The 22,486-nt window shown below is 38.1% G+C and overlaps 1 protein-coding gene across 4 annotated transcripts in view; it reads left to right on the forward strand.

Annotated features, from left to right (window-relative positions):
• PBX1 (PBX homeobox 1) overlaps positions 1–22,486 on the forward strand; it is a 313,418-nt gene that overhangs the window by 254,145 nt on the left and 36,787 nt on the right. For all 4 annotated transcript variants that reach the window (XM_058178990.1, XM_058178989.1, XM_058178991.1 and 1 more), the window contains exons 3-5: positions 7,200–7,444; positions 9,650–9,840; positions 11,802–11,937. In XM_058178990.1, coding sequence (XP_058034973.1) covers positions 7,200–7,444; positions 9,650–9,840; positions 11,802–11,937 — 572 coding nt within the window. The remainder of the gene's footprint in view (positions 1–7,199; positions 7,445–9,649; positions 9,841–11,801; positions 11,938–22,486) is intronic.

Genomic DNA, 22,486 nt, shown 5'->3' on the forward strand with positions numbered 1-22,486 from the left:
CAGAGATGATTTGACAAGAAAGACAACCTTTTTACTTAATTGCAGAGATTGCTTTTCTAGACTTAAGATTGGAATACAACTTAATTTTCTGATTTTATTTTTAAAAAAGAAATCAGAATTGAAGGATTGCTTTTAGTACACCTTATAAAAAGGGCATGTTGAATGCTGTTTCTATAACTTATTTTCAAACTCACTTCAACTTTGAAAGCAGCTAGCTATTCAAAATGAGGACATGTGGCATATTGCTTATGCAAAGCGAATCTAAAACCTCTTTTGGTACATAGAATTTGTTTCGTAATTCTTGGATTCCTGGCTGCTCTGATCTCATTAAAAACTATCTCTCTGTATTTGACCATGGTGTTTCTATTTAATTTCTGCATCTTCCATTATACATTTTGTTTTCTTTGCTGCTGAGTTCTAATATACTTCTTGTTTTATAAATCATGATACACACAGTGGCATATGTTAGATTATAGTGAATGGCATAAAGAATCAAAATAGGATATGAGCAGGACTCTAGATTTCAGAATCTATGTTTAGTCATAACTTTGCTAATATCTAGTTAACTGGACCAATATGTAGTATGTTAATCATACAGCTGCAATGTGGTCACTCTTGCAACTTTGTAATTACTTTTATTGCTATTATGTCAATTTATGCATCACGTATCAGAGTTTTGGCTTTTTATGAGGGATTTTTAAGTGCAAATGAGGAAAAAAAAAACCAGAAGTGCTACAAAGATTTGCAGCTTATTTATATTCATTTTGGGGTAATTGGAAGTATGTAAGTGATTCATTCCAAATAAATCTCTTCTATGCTTACTATCAAAAGAAACTGATCTGTTTAAGGGACTAGGGAATTCAGTTCTTTGAAGTGAACTTATAATTGTAAAAATGTTACATTAGAATATCTGAATTGTTGGTATCAACCGCATCCACAGCTTATGAAATAACAGCTTGTGGGGACATCATCAAACAAGTGGCAAACTTACATAGTGGTGTCTCAATGTCTGATATAAGTATGTCAGTTGTCACAAATGTTTCATCACTTGGCCACACACACACACACACACACATACACACACACTCCTGTTGGATGCCCATGATTGGTACGAGAACTGTTGAAACATAAATCTGACTCTGACTCAGAACATTTGATTCTGAGAACTAAGATTGTACTAACTGGCCAGTTGGCTTAGTCTTTGACTCTTTCTCTCTTGAATGCACGGTATTAGTCTTTGGGCAATCCTGCTTACAGTTTTGTTTTTTTACACACTAGCATATTATGTTGAATCATGGTTTCTTTTAACTGTAGTTTATTGAACAAGCCATAGTAACTGGCTCATACCGGGGTGAGATCCAGTCGGTTCTATTCGGTTTGGACAAATCAGTAGCGGCACCCATGCGGATGTCATGACATCGCTTTTTTGTGACTTTTTAAGCCTCTGAGCATGCACAGAAGGCTTTGCGCATGCGCAGACAACAGTGCACGCATATTGGCAAACCAGTAGGGAAGGTAAGTAAATTTCACCCCTAGCTCATACTTTATTATAAACCATACACTGTTGGTTAGAAGCTACAACATTTGGATTCACTAAACATGGTGAGCTAAAAACAAACAAAATACATTTCTGGTCGCTATAATAATAGCCCCAGTCTTGTTTGCTTTTTGCTCTGTCTTCTTGTGCAGACTTAAGGCTTTCCCGTTCCTTGCTCCCAACAACCCTTCAATTTTAGATGAACTATTGACTTCACCGTAGCCTTGACCTACTTATTTGCTCCTGATGGACCATAGCAAAGCAGGACCACAGTTATTTTAAAGACGCTTTGCTCAGAAGACAGTGTTGGCTCTTGAACTGACTTTTGCCTGTGTAAAACACTTCTATGAGAAAAACAAACCAACAGACAGGTCAGAGACCCTTTTTAATCTAAGGATATGTTCATAGGATAAGCTTCCTACTGGTTTGCTGCATGCTTAATTGTTCTTGTCTTTTTTTTCCCCACCAGTTTCTAGCTCGGCTTCATTTCTCTGAGTAGGGAAAACCAGAACGTTAATAGTTCTGCACAAAAAGATGTCTCTAGAGGGAGAAGTGTATCACAGTTCTGCAGTAATCTGTTTGCTAGTCCTGCCCTCATTCCAACCACTCCTGTCAAGCCATCCTTTTAAAGTGTAATTGCAAAGTGAGCCTCTGGTTTTTATTGCATTCTAATGTGCAGCTATCTCCAGTTAAAATAATAATAATAACAACTACTGGCAAGAGCATCCTGGAGTGCAACACATGAGATAAGGTTCAAACTTTGCCTTGGAGTCAGGTTTAATTTCTTTTTACATGGAAAAAGAATCTGACCACTAAAAATCACATCAGAATTGATTAGGTTCTGTTGACTAAGAAAAGAACACTATTAATACTTTGGTACTGTGCCACTCTTGACTTCATATACTTCACATAAAGTCCAAGATGATTTTTCAGAATAAGTTTTATTTTATTAATCTTTCTTTTTTACAATTTTCCATCTGCCCATTCTACAACCTTAGCATGGTCAGATGACACTAAGAAAACATACTTTTCTCATTATGGAGAATGCATTCTTTAAATCCATATGAAGCCGTGAGCCATTCGGAATTGGGCTGCAGAAGTGGTAGACGAGTGCGCACACCCACTTGGGCAAGCAGCAGGAGAGCACATGAGCACACGCTTCATTTGTGTGAGCAGTGGGAACATGTGCCTGCCACGCATGGAAATGGAGCTGCGCGCATGTGTGCATGCTTATCAGCCGCTTGTGCAGAACCATCCTTTCTGCCCCCTGCCGGTCTGCAAAGCCGGAAAGATTGGGGAACTCTGATATAAAGGAAGGAATTTAAAATTAATTTCAAGTTATCTATTTTGTAGTAAAGCACATGAATAGATAGGTATTTAGACTGTATTTTTTTATTTTTCTATAAAAATAAAAAGTTGATGATTATGATAATAATAATTTATTAAATTTGCATATTGCTCAACTCTGTGACTTTGGGTGGCTCACAACAGTCAAACAATGAAATGACAATAAAATGAATAAAAAATAAAAAATAAAGGTAAGAGATGGCAAGCGAAGAAGAGTCTTATTTTGTTCATCCCTGAAGGCCTTGGTGAAAAGCCAAGTCTTCATGGGTATTCTAACAGCATGGTGGGGCCAGAGGGCAGGTGCTACTACAGAGAAGGTATGCTTCCAGGATCTCCATAGATGGCAATATTTAAACGAAGGAATCTTCTATTATCTTCTAACCCTGCAGGATCAAATCAGTCAGGCAGGCAGATGTTATAGGAGACAGAAAGTCAGTAAATTAGCCCTGTATTATGGGCTTTCTGTAATGTCCACCTTTTTAATGTCTGTACACCAGTCACCAATTTTCTAATATTAACTCTCCTCTTTTAATTTCTGTTCCATTTCATTGTTCCTAGTTGGTATGAGTTTTGAGTCTATGCCCTTGTATATTTCAACAGAGTGAGGAAGGCTTTAATTATTTATTTATTCCCATTAGTGTTTTCTTTTAAAAAAAAAACTAGTGATACTTTACAGTACTTTTTTTTAATGGAAAAATGAGAGGATTAGTTATTAAAGCCCCACCTTCTACTTGTTCTTGTGGGGAAAAAACTGACAGGTTAATTTAAAAAGGCTATTCATCTGTAATCAAATGGAAGTAATGAAACAGAATGAATTTTTCAAAGAGAAAGTAAAGGTACAAATTGAATACAGCATAAGAACACTGAAATCACACTTTCACCTGTCAATATTGTGCAGTTTATCCCAAACTTGCAATTGCTATTTATCAAAGAATATCTTCACAGAACAAGAAAATATTATATAGGAAACATTGGAATGCAATGGACTAACAATGAACAGAATAACAGAGTTGAAAGGTACCTTGGAAGTCTTAGAATAGAATAGAATAGAATTTTTTATTGGCCAAGTGTGATTGGACACACAAGGAATTTGTCTTGGTGCATATGCTCTCAGTGTACATAAAAGAAAAGATACGTTCACCCCTTGCTCAAGCAGGAGACCTCTACCATTTCAGACAAATGGTTGTCCAGTCTCCTCTTAAAAATCTCCAGTGATGGAGTACCCATAATTTCTAGAGGCAAGCCTTTCCACTGATTGTTCTGACTGTCAGGAAATTTCTCCTTAGTTATAGGTTGGTTCTCTCCTTGATTAGTTTCCATCCATTGCTTCTTGCCCTGCCTTCAGATGCTTTGGAAAATAGGTCCACTCTTTCTTCTTTATGGCAGCCCCTCCAATATTGGAAGACTGATATCATGTCACCCCAGTTCTTTGCATTAGACTAGATATATATAATTGTTGCAACTGTTCTTCATGTTTTCGCCTCCAGTCCCCAAATCATCTTTGTTGCTTTTCTCTGCATTCTTTCTAGAGTGAGTCTTAACAACTTTTTTATACTGTGGCAATCAAACCAGGAGGCAATATTCCACGTGTGGTCTTACCAAGGCATTATAAAGCAGTACTAACACTTCACATGATCTTGATTCTATCCCTGTGTTAATGGAGCTTAGGAGTGCATTGACTTTTTTGGTGGCTGCAACACACTGTTGGTTCATATTGAATTGGTTGTCCACTAGGACTCCTAGATCCCTCTTGCAGTTACCACTATCAAGCCAGGTATTACCTATTATATTGCCTGAACATTTCGTTTTTCTTGCCTAAATGTAAAACCTTACTTTTCTCAACACTGAATTTCATTATTGTAGGGGTGTGGGGGATGAAAGATGATTATTTCACAAAAAAGATTGTGGAACCATTATGATTTTAGATCACTTCACTTTATCAGCCTGCACTTGTTACATTTTTAGAGTTGCTTAAAATCATCGACCTATTTGTTGGGATTCAAGTTCCAGTAACTTTTTCAGACATAAAGTTGTGTTTGGAAATCATGAGTGGGAGTATCCCCATCCCCTTTGTTAGAGCTCTAGACAATTATTGTCTTTGGAAAATAAATGGTTATAGTTGTGGTTACTCCTTTGAATTATCCTGATGCCTCCCCATCAGGATAATGCCTGTTCTTATAACCAAGAAAGATAAGCAGGATCGGTATAATTTGACACTTTTACCATCTTCATGGGTGTTGTATCCTGTGAGCAATGCAAATGCATTGGAACTATTGCCTGCAAAGGACCTTCCTCGAGTTGGCTAAAATAGAAGAATAAAACTGGGAATTTGCTACCAGATTTTGCTCTCTTCAAAAAAAGAACTGTACTAATACTATTGAGAGTCATAGTGATCAACAGCCGTTAGGCTTGATGGTAGTTTGACTGCTTCTAAAGGCCATCTGCTCAGAAATCGGTAAGCTTTCTTGTGCAATTGGTTGTCTATTGTGAGAACAGACTGCTGAACTAGATGGGCCACAAGTGCACTGCTTATGCTCTTACAATTGTGGCGGTAGCATCTATCTTATTTGATCCAAGCTAACAAGGACCAGGCCTTGTTAGTGCTTGGATGGGAGACCTCCAGGAATATCAGGGCTATAATTGGCACTGGGAAGTCATTCTAGAAGAAGGCAATGCAATGTAAACCACTTCCATAGGAAGCCACCAGAAATTGAAGTTGTTTGAAAGATTTCGTTTTTAAAGTGATTATTATAAAAAATATGTATAGTAATATTTTAAAGCTGTTTTATTTACTTGATTTCTATAGCCACCCAGTTCATCAGGAGATTTAAAACCTTTAAAACAATACAAAATAAATAAACATTCCATTCTGTCCCTTGGTCTATAAAAGTTTAATCTTTGATTGCAGTCTTAACTTCAATGCATTGAACATACATTGAGAAGTTCATGAATATTAAGACAGTTGTTGGCATGACACACAGCTTTCATTAGCAGACACTGTGAGAAAGAAAATTATATGATAAAGCAATGCAAATATATTTCCAACTGGGGGACTGACCTAGACTTTCTGGAGTTCTTTTTATGTACAGGTAGTCCTTGATTTACAATCTCAGTTGGGACCGGTCCTTCTGTTGCTAAGCAAGGCAATTGTTAAGTGACTTGTGCCTGGCCTTATGACCTTTTTGCCATGGTCTTTAAGTGAAATATTAATGTTGTTAAATGAAGCATGTGGTCATTAGGTGAATCTGGTTTCTCCCCAGTGATTTTGCTTGTTGGGAGCCAGCTGGGAAGGTTGCAAATGGCAATCACGAGATCTCAGAATGCTAAAACCATCCTCATCCAGTTGCACCCATTCCTGGACCATGCACCCATTCCTGGACCTGCTCATCATCATCAATGCCCTTGTAACCTCTCACTTAGATTAATGTAACACACTCTACATAGGGCTGCCCTTGAAAAATATTTGGAAACTTCAGCTGGTGCAAAATGTGGCTACACAAGTAATAAATGACGCTGTCTACACAGCACATGTAACACTACTGCTCCATGAGCTGCACTGGTTGCCAGTATGTTTCTGGGTGCAATTCAAGGTTGTCATTGTCACATTTAAAGCTCTACGTGGCTTGGGTTAGGGTTAGCTAAGGAACTGTCTATTCCCAAGAGTTTCTACCCATCCAACTCAATCCAGTAGATTGGGAATGCTGCAGGGTCTTATTAGCCAGAGTGTCAGCTGCCAGGAACTAGAAGAAGCTGTAGCCCGTGCCTTATGGAGTATTCTCCCCTTGGAGATTAAAATGGCCCCAATCCCGTTGGTCTCTTGCAAAGCTTTAAAAACTTTAGGTACCCAGGTACTCAGAATTTGTTAAGGATCCCATTACTTGGCTTTACTATTAATGATAATCACAGCTGCTGTTTATACTTATTTTGTTGATTTTTTTAAAAATTAATTTATAATTTTAGAATCAAGAATCACTTGGCTGAGTTTGGAGGCTCTAGAAATTAAATAAATAAATAAAATCAATCAATCAATCCATGCCAGTTGCCAAGAACCCAAATTTTGATCATATGATTATGGGGACATTGCAACAGTTGTAAGTGTGAGGCCTGGTCAGGCCACTTTTTTCAGCACTGTTGTAACTTTGAATGGTCACTAAATGAATGGTTTTAAGTTGAGGAGCACCTGTATACAAGTATCTTGCTTTATTTGTAAAACACTCCTGAAAAAACAGTGTGTCTGCAAACACAGAGCTGGAGGTGAGACCTAGGAAAGTGCTGTCGTTGCTTTGTGACTTAATCAGTGCCTTTTCCTTCACAGTGTTGAGCATTCGAGGAGCGCAGGAGGAGGAACCCACAGACCCACAGCTAATGCGGCTGGACAACATGCTCTTAGCAGAAGGGGTAGCTGGCCCTGAGAAAGGAGGGGGCTCAGCAGCGGCAGCGGCAGCGGCAGCAGCCTCAGGAGGTGCTGGCTCAGACAATTCCGTAGAACATTCTGACTACAGAGCAAAACTCTCACAGATTCGGCAGATCTACCACACAGAGCTGGAGAAGTATGAACAGGTACCAGTGACATTTCTTCCTCTGTTACACAGGCCAAGCGATAGTGTCTTAGTTTGGCCTTATCTATAGCACAATCCTCTGTTCTCTCTTGGATCGGGGATGGAAGGTGCATTTTTTAACCGGCAAGTGGACTCGGCAAATGTTTTCCTTGCTTCTGCTGCTTCAAGTGAAGACTGAATACGTACTATTTTACTGCATGTAGAAAAATAGCATACAAGTAAAGTCATATAGGCTGAACCCATCTGCTGAGGTGCTAATTATTTTTTAAAAAATATATTTTATTAAACTTTTTTTACATTTGTGGTGTTTTTCTTATAACAATACTCCGTGCAATGATTACAAACATTAAATTGTATGTATTTGTGCGATGCTAATTATTTAATATATAAGACAATTTGTTCAGGTGAAACATTCCAATAGGCAAGCCTCCACCCCCTCCTGCATTTCAAATGATGATGCAGTTCAGAAAAAGCGGTACTGTTTGGAAACTGCTGAACATTTAAATTGGACATGAAGTATGTGTGGTTAAGATAATGTGTTTCAGCTGTGAAGTCAGAGTTGCTATGATCCTATCTTAGGTCAGCTGCTTCTTGAAAAGAAAAAGGAATAAAAGAAAAAATTGGTTTAAATTTAAATAACACATTACTGTATGCTTTGAAAAATACAATGAACAAATTATTCTTTAGGAACAAATTTTTAAAATACCTGTACTTTTTTTAAAAAGTTCATTTTCAATTGAATATAAAAATAATTAAGATGGGTTTTTTTTTAAAAAAAGCAATGCAGTACTGCATTTAACTAGTTATAGCATTTGACAGACAATCATATAAAGGTATTTTATTAAACAAACTCAAGGATCTGGGGGTTGTAACTCTGCTATATGAATCCTTAACAATCCGATACTATAGTTATTTTTCTATTATCCCGAATGTTGTTCTCTATTATCAGTTCTGACCTTCAGATACGGGCGAGCTTCCCACCCACCCTTCCTTTTCCTTCTGTTCTAACAGAAATTTTTTCCCCAAACAGAATCAGAACCTTTCCTTCTTATTGACAACTTCTGTAGTAAAATACATGAGAAATTTACACTCTGTTGTTGAAAGTTTGATTTAAAGTACCAAAATATGTTTCTCTAATAAAAAGTTTTTAAAAATAGTACTGTATTCAACAATTCAACAATGTGAAGCCTATAAATTTTATAAATTTTCAGACACCTGAATTTTGCCCTAAATGTAGATTCTGAGTTCTTTCATGACTATATTTTGTTATTCTAAATTAGAATGACAATGTTGAGGCCTTGTTTTGTATGTTTCCACCATATATCTGGAAGAAATGTGTGTGTGTATGAGAGGGGGGGGGAGAGAGAGAGAGAGAGAGAGAATAAAATAAATTCAGGTGCACATGTCCCCATCTCTTTCTTCTGTCACAAAATTCATGAGGCCTAAACGAGGTTTCCAGGTAGTCTTTCACCTAGGCACAAACAAAACACAACTCTGTTTAGCTTAGGCTCCAGTCACACATCAGATAGATATGCAAAACTTATTTATATTTGTATGTCCCAATATTTGAAACATTATCCAGGGCTTGGGTAAACAGAGCCTAGTCTAAATGCAATCCCTAGGACTGTGGTATGCAACCAAAAGCTTCTCCTTATTTACACTGAAATTTGACAGCAAAATTTTAGCAACAAATCACTTAAAAGAGCCTATGATCTAAGATGATAAGCAATTTAAAACTTGTGGAACAATTTTATATAAACTGAACTTTACAGATGTTTTGCAATTGATCTATTTAACTTTTGTTATGCATTCAATTGCATCCTTGGCTATACAATAATTGAATGGGTCTTAAAACTGAGATTTAAGAAAAGAAATACAAGTCTAAATTATATATCAGAGTATACTGTATGCATGTTTTTTTCTCTTGAAGATCCAATGGAAGCTTATTATGGATAAATCAGAATGTGTGTTTAATATACATACAATTTGTTAAATATTTATATCTGTTTTCTTCCCTCACTCCCCTCTCACTTTACATTGCCCCATTGTACAATGTTAATAATTCTTTGAGACTATGGGGCAGAAAAGTAGAAAGCTTTGAGGGAACTAAGAAGCGTGTCATGTATCCTTAGAGCTGCAACATGCCACCTTAACCATGATTTCTTAGGTCCCAAGGGTTCTTCATGCTCTTTCTCCTGTGTCTCAGGCATGTAATGAGTTCACGACCCACGTGATGAATCTGCTGCGGGAACAGAGCAGGACTCGGCCTATCTCCCCCAAAGAGATAGAGAGGATGGTCAGCATCATCCACCGCAAGTTCAGCTCCATCCAGATGCAACTCAAACAGAGCACATGTGAAGCTGTCATGATCTTGCGCTCTCGATTTCTTGATGCACGGTGAGCTTTAGATCAGACCTATATACTTGCCTTCTTTGTCTATGACAATTAGGAATCATTTCCAAGTTAGAGAACTGACTGTCCCAATAGACAGCACGTTAGTGTCAAAACAATTAATGGGGAGGGGAGGGGGAATGAGCTAGTAAACACTTGCTTGGGCTAGACACTTTTAATTGTAAAATAATTTATTTAATTTACAACAATAACAATAATTTTGATTAGTACTTTACTAGATTAGCATCAAAATTTTCTAGTTTATTACACATCATGCTATAGCTTATATGAGCTATGAAGACTTTTAACTGCCTATAGAATAAATAGATCCTATAGAACAACAATTAATCATGCTATTTCTTCAACCTATGAGCTAAGGAGCATAATGGCTCATGTAGTTAGGATGCTGGGTTGGAGATTAGGCAGCCTGTGTTCAAGACCCTAGTGTTGCTACATGGCGCGGTTAGCTCATTCACTCCTGTTCCTTCATGGGGACATGAAAGGACCATTAGCACCCCCAGCATACCCCAGGCATTGGTAATCTCACTGGCTAATCCTTTCAGTCTGGAAGCAGCTTAAACAGTGCCTCCAACACAAACAGGTCAGGAGCATATGAGCTTTACCTGGTACTTTTTGGAGTAGAACTGCTGAGGAAATCTTTACTTTACCATTTTTCAGTTAATAAATTAGAAACAGTCCTCAATCTACAACCGATCACTTAACAACTGTTTGAAGTTATGACAGACCTCCCAAAATCTACTTATGACATGGTTCCAGAGTTCTGATGATTGCACACACCCCTGCACTTTAGGCAGTTGGCAACTGGTTTGCCTTTATGGCTGATTGCAATAGTTCATGGTCATGTAGCTGTGATTTATGACATTTTTGCCAGTTTTTGGTCTTTTGGGCCTGTTTCTGGCAAAAAAGCACCTAAGAATACATTGATTCACTTAACGACTACCACATTTAATGACTGTAGTGTTTAGTTAATAACCCCCATGCAAAAAACTTGTAAAATTGGGCCTGGCCATGTGGGTGCCACAACTTATGGCCCTCATTGCTTACGACAGAAATTCCAAGCTCTATTGCAGCCATAAAATGAGGATTATTAACTTTTACTCTATTGCTACATAGTTTCTGATATAAGAGATGAGGTAGATGAATGATAGAATTATTTCCCCAGGAATACAAGATTAAAAGTACATTAATAATTTAATTGGCCAGATCCAATGTAAAGTGCAAACAACTGCAACTTTGCTAACTGACAGTATTAGGAAAGTTTACAGAATTGTATGTATGTATGTATTTATTTATTTTGAAATTTATTTGCCACCCATCTCATGTCCAACAACTCTGGCAGCTTACAACATACAAGCATTAAAAATACATTAAAATCATCAATTATAAAATAACACAGCAGATAAAAGCATTAACACAAGATGGTAAAGGAGGCAGTGGATACATGGGGGAAGGGAGGTGGCCCAATGAACAGATTCAGCCCAAACTTAATATTTTTATTCTTTAAGAAATTGATTTCGTTTGAATTCAACCATAGTTTTTCATTAAATATTAAGTCAAACAATTTGACTGAGGAAAAATATAACAGGTTGGGTAACAACTTTACAAAACATATTTTAACTTTGTTCTATGCAAGGAGCAGAATTAGATAGCTGAAGGGTAAATTATAGTTTATCAATTGGTATCATCTTTTGCTCTCAGAAACAAAAAGTGCTTTACAAGACAAGAAGTATCAGAAAACAGCTAATGAGGTTTGTGGTATAAGTAAAAAGAAGATACGGAGTATGTTAGAGTTTCCCCAGAAAATGAAAACCAGAAAAAAAGATGACATATCTGAGCATCAGTCTGTTTGTAGGAGCCAAGAAGGAATCTCATGGCTCTGAACTTACCTTTTAAAAATAATGCTCTGGAATCACTGATACTGATTATCCTTCATGTTTTGTGACCAGGAGGAAGAGAAGAAATTTCAACAAGCAGGCTACAGAAATTCTCAATGAGTATTTCTATTCTCATCTCAGCAACCCTTATCCCAGTGAGGAAGCCAAAGAGGAACTAGCCAAGAAATGTGGCATCACAGTCTCACAGGTAAGAAACCTGGATGCTCATCTATAGGGTGGCCATCACCCATCCTTTCATCTACCTTTCCATTCATTAAGGCAGAAAGGCTACAAGAAGGTATTTGCATGAATTCCACAATGAATGCTTGGCAAAGTACTTAGGAAAAACAGTGGACAGGGACAAAATAGTTTGCTTAAAAAATGAAACTAGATGTTTTCAGAAGTTGGATTTTATTTAGAAAAAAATAGAGTTTTACAGGACTGTTTTCATTCACTTGTAAAAAAAATAATCAGTTCATGCAACAACTAAGCAAATGTATTATTTTCACGCATAGATTATATAAGATCAAAGCAGAAACTGAGAATATATTGTTTGCATCAGGGCCATTATTTTCCAACTGCATTCTGTGCAGTCCTTCGATTTCTTGGAAGCTTAGCTGGAATTCCTAATGATAGACAAACCAGAATGCAAAGTAGAGCAACTAAAATGATAAGGGGACTGCAGGAAAAATCACACAGGGAGGAGGGCGTTGACTTATTCTGTAATAAGGGGGGCAGGACAGGAAGTATTGGGTTGAAGCTTGTTAAAGAGATAGCCTACCTGGAACTTAGGAGACAGTTCCTGACGGAACAATTAACCAATGGAACAGTTTTCCTTCCAGAGTTCGGGGTGCTCCATTACTGAAGGTTTTCAAGAAGAGATTGCCTGGAATGATATAAGGTCTCTTGCCATGGGCAGGGGATTGGACTAGAAGACCTCTGAGGTCCCTTCCAGCCCTATGATTCTGTGATTCCTTGAAAGATTTGTTTGCAACTACTAAGTATTTTCACCTTCAACATATGGGAGAGGAGTGTCCTTGGATGATAATATTTCTGCATAGGAATCATTAGAGTAATCAGATGCATATGAACTGAAAATTTATCCAATAAAATTTTCCAGCAGTGTTCGAGGAATTTTAAGGCAAACTTCTCTGTTGATGGTAGAAAATCTGAAAAACAGTGTATTTCAATTACTATTAAGGCCACATGACAGTTGTGTATTGAGAGCAGGCCTGGATTTTCAAAATAGTTTCTATTATGCCAAACAATACGCAGAGTACTTTGTCTCCAGTTACTGTTCAGTGTATTACATTTATTTCTGAGCTTGTGCAGACTTTCCAAATTCTTATGCTTATTAAGTCAGTTTGATGGACTAGCTGGACGTCTGTATGATGCAGAACTCTAGCCAGTTCAGCTGTTATTCACTTTCTGATAAGAATTTCTGTTGGCCCCACCATTCCTAGTGGCTGTGAAGAATGGTTCATCGGTTTTTGGTGAAATCAATGTTATTCACAACTTTGCCAACCTTGCAATGCCTTTATTTTGATATGAAAAATGCTGAGCAGATTTACAAAGCAAAAACTATAATTATTTTACCATTATCATATAATTTGCTAATGTAGACACAAATGGGAAGCCTGTAGAACTAAATCCTGCCAAAAATGACCTGTTCTGATTTGTTAATACCTTTCAAATGACCATCAGAGGGTAAATATGTGCCTTATAATGCTGTAGGCTAAGATTTTTGGTAAGGCTAATACCAAGGATAATCAGGGTGTCATGATATATATGACACCCTGATTATCCCAAGAACTATTTTCCAGCAGTGTTTGAGGAATTTTAAGGCAAACTTCTCTGTTGATGGTAGAAAATCTGAAAAACAGTGTATTTCAATTACTATTAAGGCCACATGACAGTTGTGTATTGAGAGCAGGCCTGGATTTTCAAAATAGTTTCTATTATGCCAAACAATACGCAGAGTACTTTGTCTCCAGTTACTGTTCAGTGTATTACATTTATTTCTGAGCTTGTGCAGACTTTCCAAATTCTTATGCTTATTAAGTCAGTTTGATGGACTAGCTGGACGTCTGTATGATGCAGAACTCTAGCCAGTTCAGCTGTTATTCACTTTCTGATAAGAATTTCTGTTGGCCCCACCATTCCTAGTGGCTGTGAAGAATGGTTCATCGGTTTTTGGTGAAATCAATGTTATTCACAACTTTGCCAACCTTGCAATGCCTTTATTTTGATATGAAAAATGCTGAGCAGATTTACAAAGCAAAAACTATAATTATTTTACCATTATCATATAATTTGCTAATGTAGACACAAATGGGAAGCCTGTAGAACTAAATCCTGCCAAAAATGACCTGTTCTGATTTGTTAATACCTTTCAAATGACCATCAGAGGGTAAATATGTGCCTTATAATGCTGTAGGCTAAGATTTTTGGTAAGGCTAATACCAAGGATAATCAGGGTGTCATGATATATATGACACCCTGATTATCCCAAGAACTATTTTCCAGCATAGTTTCCTTGGAGATACAGTTATATCTTTTGGGAGAAGTCCAACAAGAGAACCTGGTTCTGATTAAATTATTGTTTTATTATGGTTTGAAGCTTACTGAAGGCGGATTTGTGAGATTATCTTTTATTACTATACTAGATATATTTATGACTATAAAAGATAATATTAAAATTAAGGTCCTATCAGCAGAATTTGGTTAGTTTGACTAGTTGTAGTCAAACTAACCAAAGTGTACAAACTAGCTAGTTGTATACTTTTATTGTAAGGAATCAAGAGATGGTGCCTCAGCAAAGAACTGAAACATTATGAAAATGGACAAGGCCTTTTCTGTAGTATTCTGCCTTCCTGGAGATTTTTTTTCCAGCACTGCTGAGTATACACAGCAGATTCATGCACTGTGCTTTAGCAAAGTGGGGAAAGTTTACTTACTAGCCTTCTACATAAAACTATATTTATTATACATATAAGCAAGCATATGTATTACAAGAGAGGAAAATGTGTGGGCTTTATGTATATTTCTAGCATTCAGATTACAGCAAGAAGTCCTAATATAAAAAGAAACTATTGTAGTAATTGTGTGGAAGCTAAATGGATAACCAGATATTATTAGAATATTAGAATTCTAATGGGTTGCATTAAATAGATTTCAAGAAAAATAAATGAATCATGCCCCATTTTACAATATTTTGTCATAGTTTTTATGTGAATCACTACAGTTGTTAAGTGAATCATGCAATTGTTAAATGAATCTGGTTTCCCCCATTGACTTTGCTTGTCAGAAGCTCCCTAGGAAGATTGCAAATGACAATCCCAGGACTGTAGGACACTACAACCATCATAAATACATGCCAGTTGCTAAGCACTCATAACTTGATCCTGTGACTGTAGAGATGCTGCAACAATCATAAGTGTAGGAACTGGTCATATGTCACTCTTTTCAGTGCCATTGTAACTCTGAATGGTCATTAAATTAATGGTTGTAAGTTGAGGACTACAGTACTCAGAAATTATCATGAGGAAGAACTTGGAAATTAAAAATATAATGGGTTAATCTTGAGCTCAACATTCACAAACTTGTTAGATCTAACAGAAGAAAAACAAAAAGATAACTGCCAAAATTATGCACATGTATAAGATTTCAAACAATTCAAAGAGAACACAAGGTACAGTAGGTAGAATTCCATGTGAAACATAAAATAATTAATAGCCTCATCCTAAGATTTTTGGTGCATAATTAAAACTGTTTAAATGAGAGATATCCCATATCAAAACCGAAATACAATGAAGGAGATGCTTCACTGCCATTTTTTAAAAAATAAAAAATATTCCAGCTCATGTGAGAGTTTAATCCTTTTGATTAAATCTTTTTTTTTTCTATTCAGGGTTTAGATTAGCCAGTTTACAGGTAGTGTCATGACTTAACTATTTGGTGATTCCTTTACAATCAAATCCTATGATTGTAAAGGAATCACCAAATAGTTAAGTCATGACACTACCTGTAAACTGGCTAATCTAAAGTGATTAGTGACTTTGTATCAAAGTGACTTTGATACAAAGTCACTGTAATCTAATTAATAGAAGAAATATCATAACATAGAGAGACTTAAATATTTCTGTACTCATGTATTAATTATATTTGAAAATAATTGAAACAAACCTTCTTTCAACTGAATTACATACTTCTTGTTTTTCTTGCTCTTCTTCTTCTTTCTCATCCTCTTTTCTATTCTTATTTTCCTGTTTTATCTTCTTCATGAAATGGTATTTCTGTGCATTCTATAGTTGGTTTTCTAGTCCAACCTCCTTCTCAAAGCAGGAAACCTTATACCATCCCATTCAAATGATTGTCCAGTCTATTTTTGAAAATCCGCAGAGATAGAATAAAATAGAATTTTATTAGCCAAGTGTGATTGGACACACAAGGAATTTGTCTTGGTGCATATGCTCTCAGTGTACATAAAAGAAAAGATACATTCATCAAGGTACAACACTTATAACACTTAATGATAGTCATAGGCTACAAATTTAACACTTAATGATACAACACTTAATGATAGTCATAGGGTACAAATAAGCAATCAGGAAACAATCAATATCAATATAAATCATAAGGATACCAGCAACAAAGTTACAATCATAAGTGGAAGGAGATGGGTGATGGGAATGATGAGAAGATTAATAGTAGTACAGATTTAGTAAATAGTTTGACAGTGTTGAGGGAATTATTTGTTTAGCAGAGTGATGGCGTTCAGGAAAAAACTGTTCTTGTGTCTAGTTGTTCTGGTGTGCAGGGATCTATAGCGTCGTTTTGAGGGTAGGAGTTGAAACAGTTTATGTCCAGGATGTGAGGGATCTGTAAATATTTTCACGGCCCTCTTCTTGATTTGTGCAGTATAATACAGGTCCTCAATGGAAGTCAGGTTGGTAGCAATTGTTTTTTCTGCAGTTCTAATTATTCTCTGAAGTCTGTGTCTGTCTTGTTGGGTTGCAGAACCAAACCAGACAGTTATAGATGTGATTAAAATACTCATGCCGAGGTTTATCCCTACCAAATTCATATGGGTTATTATATAGTATTCTGTCTTTGACATTCAGTGCCATTAAATTATATCATCTGGCATTTATACCTCTTTTAAAAGTCATGTGTATTTGTGGCATTAAGTCTAATTTTAGGAGCTTAATTTCTTTCTCTATCAGTATGTTTCCTTATAGTATTTCCCCTGAAAGAGTGAAATAATTTTGACAATGCGGCATGAATTTGATGTGGTTTGTTAATCATTTCACTTAGATTCAACTGTAATTTGAATCTAATTACAAGTTTTCTAAGTAACATTGTTCAATCCTCATCAAATTCATTGGGTTTTTTTTAGATACCAAAAGAAGGGGATCAATTGCTTTTTTTTTTTTTTTTTTGTTTACATTTATACCCCGCCCTTCTCCGAAGACTCAGGGCGGCTTACAATGTATAGGGCAATAGTCTCATTCTATTTGTATATATTTACAAAGTCAACTTATTGCCCCCCCAACAATCTGGGTCCTCATTTTACCTACCTTATAAAGGATGGAAGGCTGAGTCAACCTTGGGCCGGGCTCGAACCTGCAGTAATTGCAGGCTTTGTGTTCTTAATAACAGGCCTTACCAGGCAGAGCTAAACCGGCCCTTTCTTTATGCAGGATTAAGTTAGCAGCTCCAGGAGCTCTGATCTCACCATAGATTTATGAGTGGAGTTGACAATTCTTTTCTGATCTTTCCGGATGTTCAGATCTGGATCTCTTCTTAAACTTATCTTACATGAGCTTATTAATGGTTTTAGCAGTCAGATTATATCATTCTTTTATTATTTCATGTCAGATCCTGTTGTAATCAGGATACTATATGAACACTTGATTTGCTGTTATAGTATGAAACAGATTTCCATACACTTAACTTTTTTGTATGTGCAATCCATGATACTCCCTCTACTTGTCCAAGATGTTATATGTGAAGCCAAAATTTCCAGAAAATCTTAATGTATCCTTTTAAGGAAGCCTCATGCTCCATTATAAAACAGTCAATTTTGTTGGGGATCTCCAGCATCTTGTATTTTGGTTTCTGAGGATGATCTTTCTCACAATTGACAATAGTGTGACTGTTTTTGTACCACAATAGCACAAGCTGATGATACACAGTGGAGCCTCAACCTCTTTCAACCTCTTTAAAAAGTTATTTGAAAGAACAAAACTTACCAGTTTTCTTCAGTGTTACTGTCCTTTGCTAATTATCTCTCATGATGAGATACTATAGCAGCAGTCTCCTACTTTATGCTAGCCAAGGTATTTAGACCTCCCTGCATTTCATAACCATGAAATCATCTAACTTGACCCAACTTTATATAAAATATGTGAATAGAATTTTTTCCCATCTTTGTTTTCAGAATACAGCAAGATTGCTGACTTTGGTGGAAAACTTACATTTTTAAAGTACTGAAAAAGTTTGCTTCATAAGAGTTGTTAAAATCTTTTTCATGTCACTAATACTGATAATTTTTGGAAAGAGACCACTGACATGACACAGGACTTTAGATTAATATGGGGAAAATGCCCACTTAAATTAGGAACCAGGGTCACAGATGTTTTCTGCCTCCTTTTCCTCCAGGGTTCTCAGGCAGCTTCAGTTTGCCTGCCTTCTATTTACAGTTCAAAATCCCTCACAGCAAATGTCTGTAAGGATAGAATAGTACTTGTTGCCCACATTTTTCTGTTTCTTCCGATCTACAGGTGAATAATGTAGTAGAGGGGAGCAACATGGTAATATGTAGCCAATCTGGGATATAATGATAAACTGAGAATGTTTTATACCTTTGACAAGATTTACAAACAGCACAACAAGTTCTAAAGCAAGGACATCCACACATTGTATAAACACATGTCTGCATCCTTATTAGGAGAAAGAGAAATTCAATGAATAAAATCACATTTATTCATGCACATATGGATGAATGTACATGATAATAATCTATGTTCTAGGCTCTCTCCTTGAACTTGGGTTCTAACTACTTCTTCCAGAGAATGTGCCTGTAGATCAATGCAATATCAGTCTCAATACAGTTATATTGATTAATCCAAACACAACAAGAATAATTCATTAATTTGCATGCTTCCCCTTGTGGGGCCAATAAATAACGTAGGGTCATCCTATTTTCTACAATAAGATGGCAATATCCTCTGTCTGGCACTGCTGAGTGTGTCAGTGACAACATAAAAAGGCAATTTCTACTTCTATAGAAACATCCATGATAGCATTCTATTTATTTATTTATTTATTTATTGTTTATATTTATATACCGCCCTATCTCCCAAAGGACTCAGGGCGGTTTACAGGCATTTAAAAAACAAAAAATACAATAAATACAATTCTAAAAACAATTAAAAAACTTATTCAAAAGCCTTAATTAAAAATATAAAAATTAAAACCCAAGATAAAACCCACAAACTAAAATCTAACTCAGTCCTGCGCAGTTAAATAGATATGTTTTAAGCTCATGGAAGGTCCGAAGGTCCGAAGCTGACGAAGTCCTGGGGCAGTTCATTCCAGAGGTGGGAGCCCCACAGAGAAGGCCCTTCCTGGGCGTCGCCAGGCGACATTGCCTAGCTGACGGCACCTGAGGAGTCCCTCTCTGTGAGAGCGCACGGGTCGGTGAGAGGTATTCGGTAGCAGCAGGCGGTCCCGTAGATAACCCGGCCCTATGCCATGGGCGCTTTAAAGGTGGTCACCAAAACCTTGAAGCGCACCCGAAGGCCACAGGCAGCCAGTGCAGTCTGCGCAGGATGGGTGTTATCACGGGAGCCACGAGGGCTCCATCTATCACCAGCGCAGCCGCATTCTGGACTAACTGCAGCCTCGGATGCCCTTCAAGGAGCCCCATGTAGAGAGCATTGCAGTAATCCAGGCGAGGCGTCACGAGTGCGTGGGTGACCGTGCATAGGGCATCCCGGTCCAGAAAGGCGCAACTGGCGTACCAGGCGAACCTGGTAGAACGCTCTCCTGGAGCGGCCGTCAAATGATCTTCTAGAGACAGCCGTTCATCCAGGAGGGCGCCTAAGTTGCGAACCCTCTCCATCGGGGCCACTGACTCGCCACCGATGGTCAGCCGCGGATTTAGCTGACTGTGCGGGATGCGGCATCCACAGCCACTCTGTCTTGGCGGGATTGAGCTTGAGCCTGTTTCTCCCCATCCAGACCCGTCGGCCTCCAGACACGGGACAGCACTTGATAACCGTTGGGGTGGTCCGGTGTGAAAAGTACAGCTGGGTGTCATCCGCATACAGCTGGTACTTCACACGAAACCACTGATGATCTCACCCAGCGGCTTCATGTAGATGTTAAACAGTAGGCGAGAGGATCGACCCCTCGGCACCCACAAGTGAGGCGCCTCGGGGCGACCTCTGCCCCTGTCAACACCGACTGCGACGGTCGGAGAGATAGGAGGAGAACCACCGATAAGCGGTGCCTCCACTCCCAATCCCTCCAACCGCGCAGCAGGATACCATGGTCGATGGTATCGAAAGCCGCTGAGAGGTCTAATAGGACCAGGGCAGAGGAACAACCCCTATCCTGGCCCTCCAGAGATCATCCACCAACGCGACCAAAGCCGTCTCCGTGCTGTAACCGGGCGGAAACCGGACTGGAGCAGGTCTAGATAGACAGTTTCATCCAGGTGTAAGGAAACTGATATGCCACCATACTCTCTACAACCTTAGCATGAGCGGGTTGGAGACGACGATAATTACCTAAAACAGCGGGTCAGGAAGGCTTCTTGAGGAGGGCCTCACCACCGCCTCTTTCAAGGCGGCCGGAAGACGCCCTCCACCAAAGAAGCGATCGTAATCGCCTGGAGCCAGCCTCGTGTCACCTCCCGAGTGGCCAGCACCAGCCAGGAGGGCACGGGTCCAGTAAACACGTGGTGGCATTCAGCCTACCCAACAACCTGTCCATGTCCTCGGGAGCCACAGGGTCAAACTCATCCCAAACAATATCGCCAAGACCACCCTCGAGCATCTCACCCGCGTCACCGCAATCTTGGTCCAGACCATCCCGAAGCTGAACGATTTTATCGTATAGATAACCGTTAAACTCCTCAGCACGTCCCTGCAACGGGTCATCCCGCTCCCCCTGATGTAGGAGGGAGCGAGTCACCCGGAACAGGGCGGCTGGGCGGTTATCTGCCGATGCAATGAGGGAGGAGGCGTAGCTACGCCTCGCTTCCCTCAATGCCACTAGGTAAGTCCTAGTATAGGACTTCACTAGTGTCCGATCAGCTTCTGTAGCTCATACACCTCTAGTTTCGGCAGTAGAACTCTTAAAAGTTCATCAACATTGTGACTCAACCAGGATTTTTTCTATATGCTATGTGAACAAAAGGCAATGGGGGGAAGGGCATTAATCTTGGTATAGTAAGTCAAATCAAAACTATATACCCCAGGAACCAGTTTCCTTCAAAGTTCCCAGGTAGCATCTTATATCAGTAAACATATTCATATTCAAAATCAAACATATAGACTGGTTTGTAGTGACAAAATACTTGTGATGATGAGCAGGAGGCTTATCTAGAGTTTTCAACTTTCACTGAAAATATGCCAATGAAGTTACACAGTTGATGAAGATTCTCAGTCAACCAGGCAGATTCCAGAGGAAATCATGAAATGCCATTTGTCCAAATTCATTACTATGATAGTCATATAAGATTGTTAATAGCATTGCCATATGATTTTTTAAATAATTTTTATTAAATATTTTACAGAGAATGTAAGGAAAGAGAGAGGGGGGGGAAGGAAGGAAGGAAGGAAGGAAGGAAGGAAGGAAGGAAGAGAAAGAAAGAAAGAAAGAAAGAAAGAAAGAAAGAAAGAAAGAAAGAAAGAAAGAAAGAAAGAAAGAAAAGTGTGTGTGTGTGTGTGTGTGTGTGTACATGTTTGTGTGTAAAGAGAATAAAAAAAGTTTCTGATTTCCATTGAGGTAATTATAAGTATAATTACAAAATTATCTCTTCTTTATGATTCAGTGGTTTGAATCCCTAGTACAGGTCTCCTGCATGAGCAGGGTTTGGATTAGATGACCTCCAAAGTCCCTTCCAACTGTGTTACTGTGCGAAATTTTCACATACAACATCCCTTATGATTATGAGTGTAATCTTTAGAAATATGAGTCTCTGTAATATTAACAAACATCAGTGGTTCACATAGGTTCCAAAGGGTACCACCAGAAAAGCCTCTCCGGATTGCCAGAAGGATGGTTTTGGTGGAAACAGAACTAGGGAGTAATTACTAGACTGGGGACAGTATTAGACAGAAGGTTTAATTTGAATCAGGTACATAGCTTCAATCAAGATAACTTTTCTTAATCTGTCAATGACATCTCCATTATCTGTACTAATTGTGGGGTTTGTTTGTTTTTTTACAAGTAGGCAACTTATTACTCAGCATGAAAGTGACAGTTTGAGAATGATCACACTGAATTGCAGATCCAGCTTTATATGATACAACAAAAATGTGTAGAGCAGGAGGTATTCTCTTTCTGGATTATTGTGAGCTTTCATTTAATTAATTCTTTAAATTCCTAAAATCGCTTGGATAAACACATTCTGTAATATATGAGCTCATGTTGGGAACAACAAACAATTCCACCCCTATCCTCTAGCACATGAAATTGTACTGTCATATGCTGATGACCATATCTGTGAAAATAAGGGTTTT

This window comes from Ahaetulla prasina, chromosome 3 (assembly GCF_028640845.1).
Source record: "Ahaetulla prasina isolate Xishuangbanna chromosome 3, ASM2864084v1, whole genome shotgun sequence".
In the NCBI taxonomy this organism is placed as follows: domain Eukaryota; kingdom Metazoa; phylum Chordata; class Lepidosauria; order Squamata; family Colubridae; genus Ahaetulla; species Ahaetulla prasina.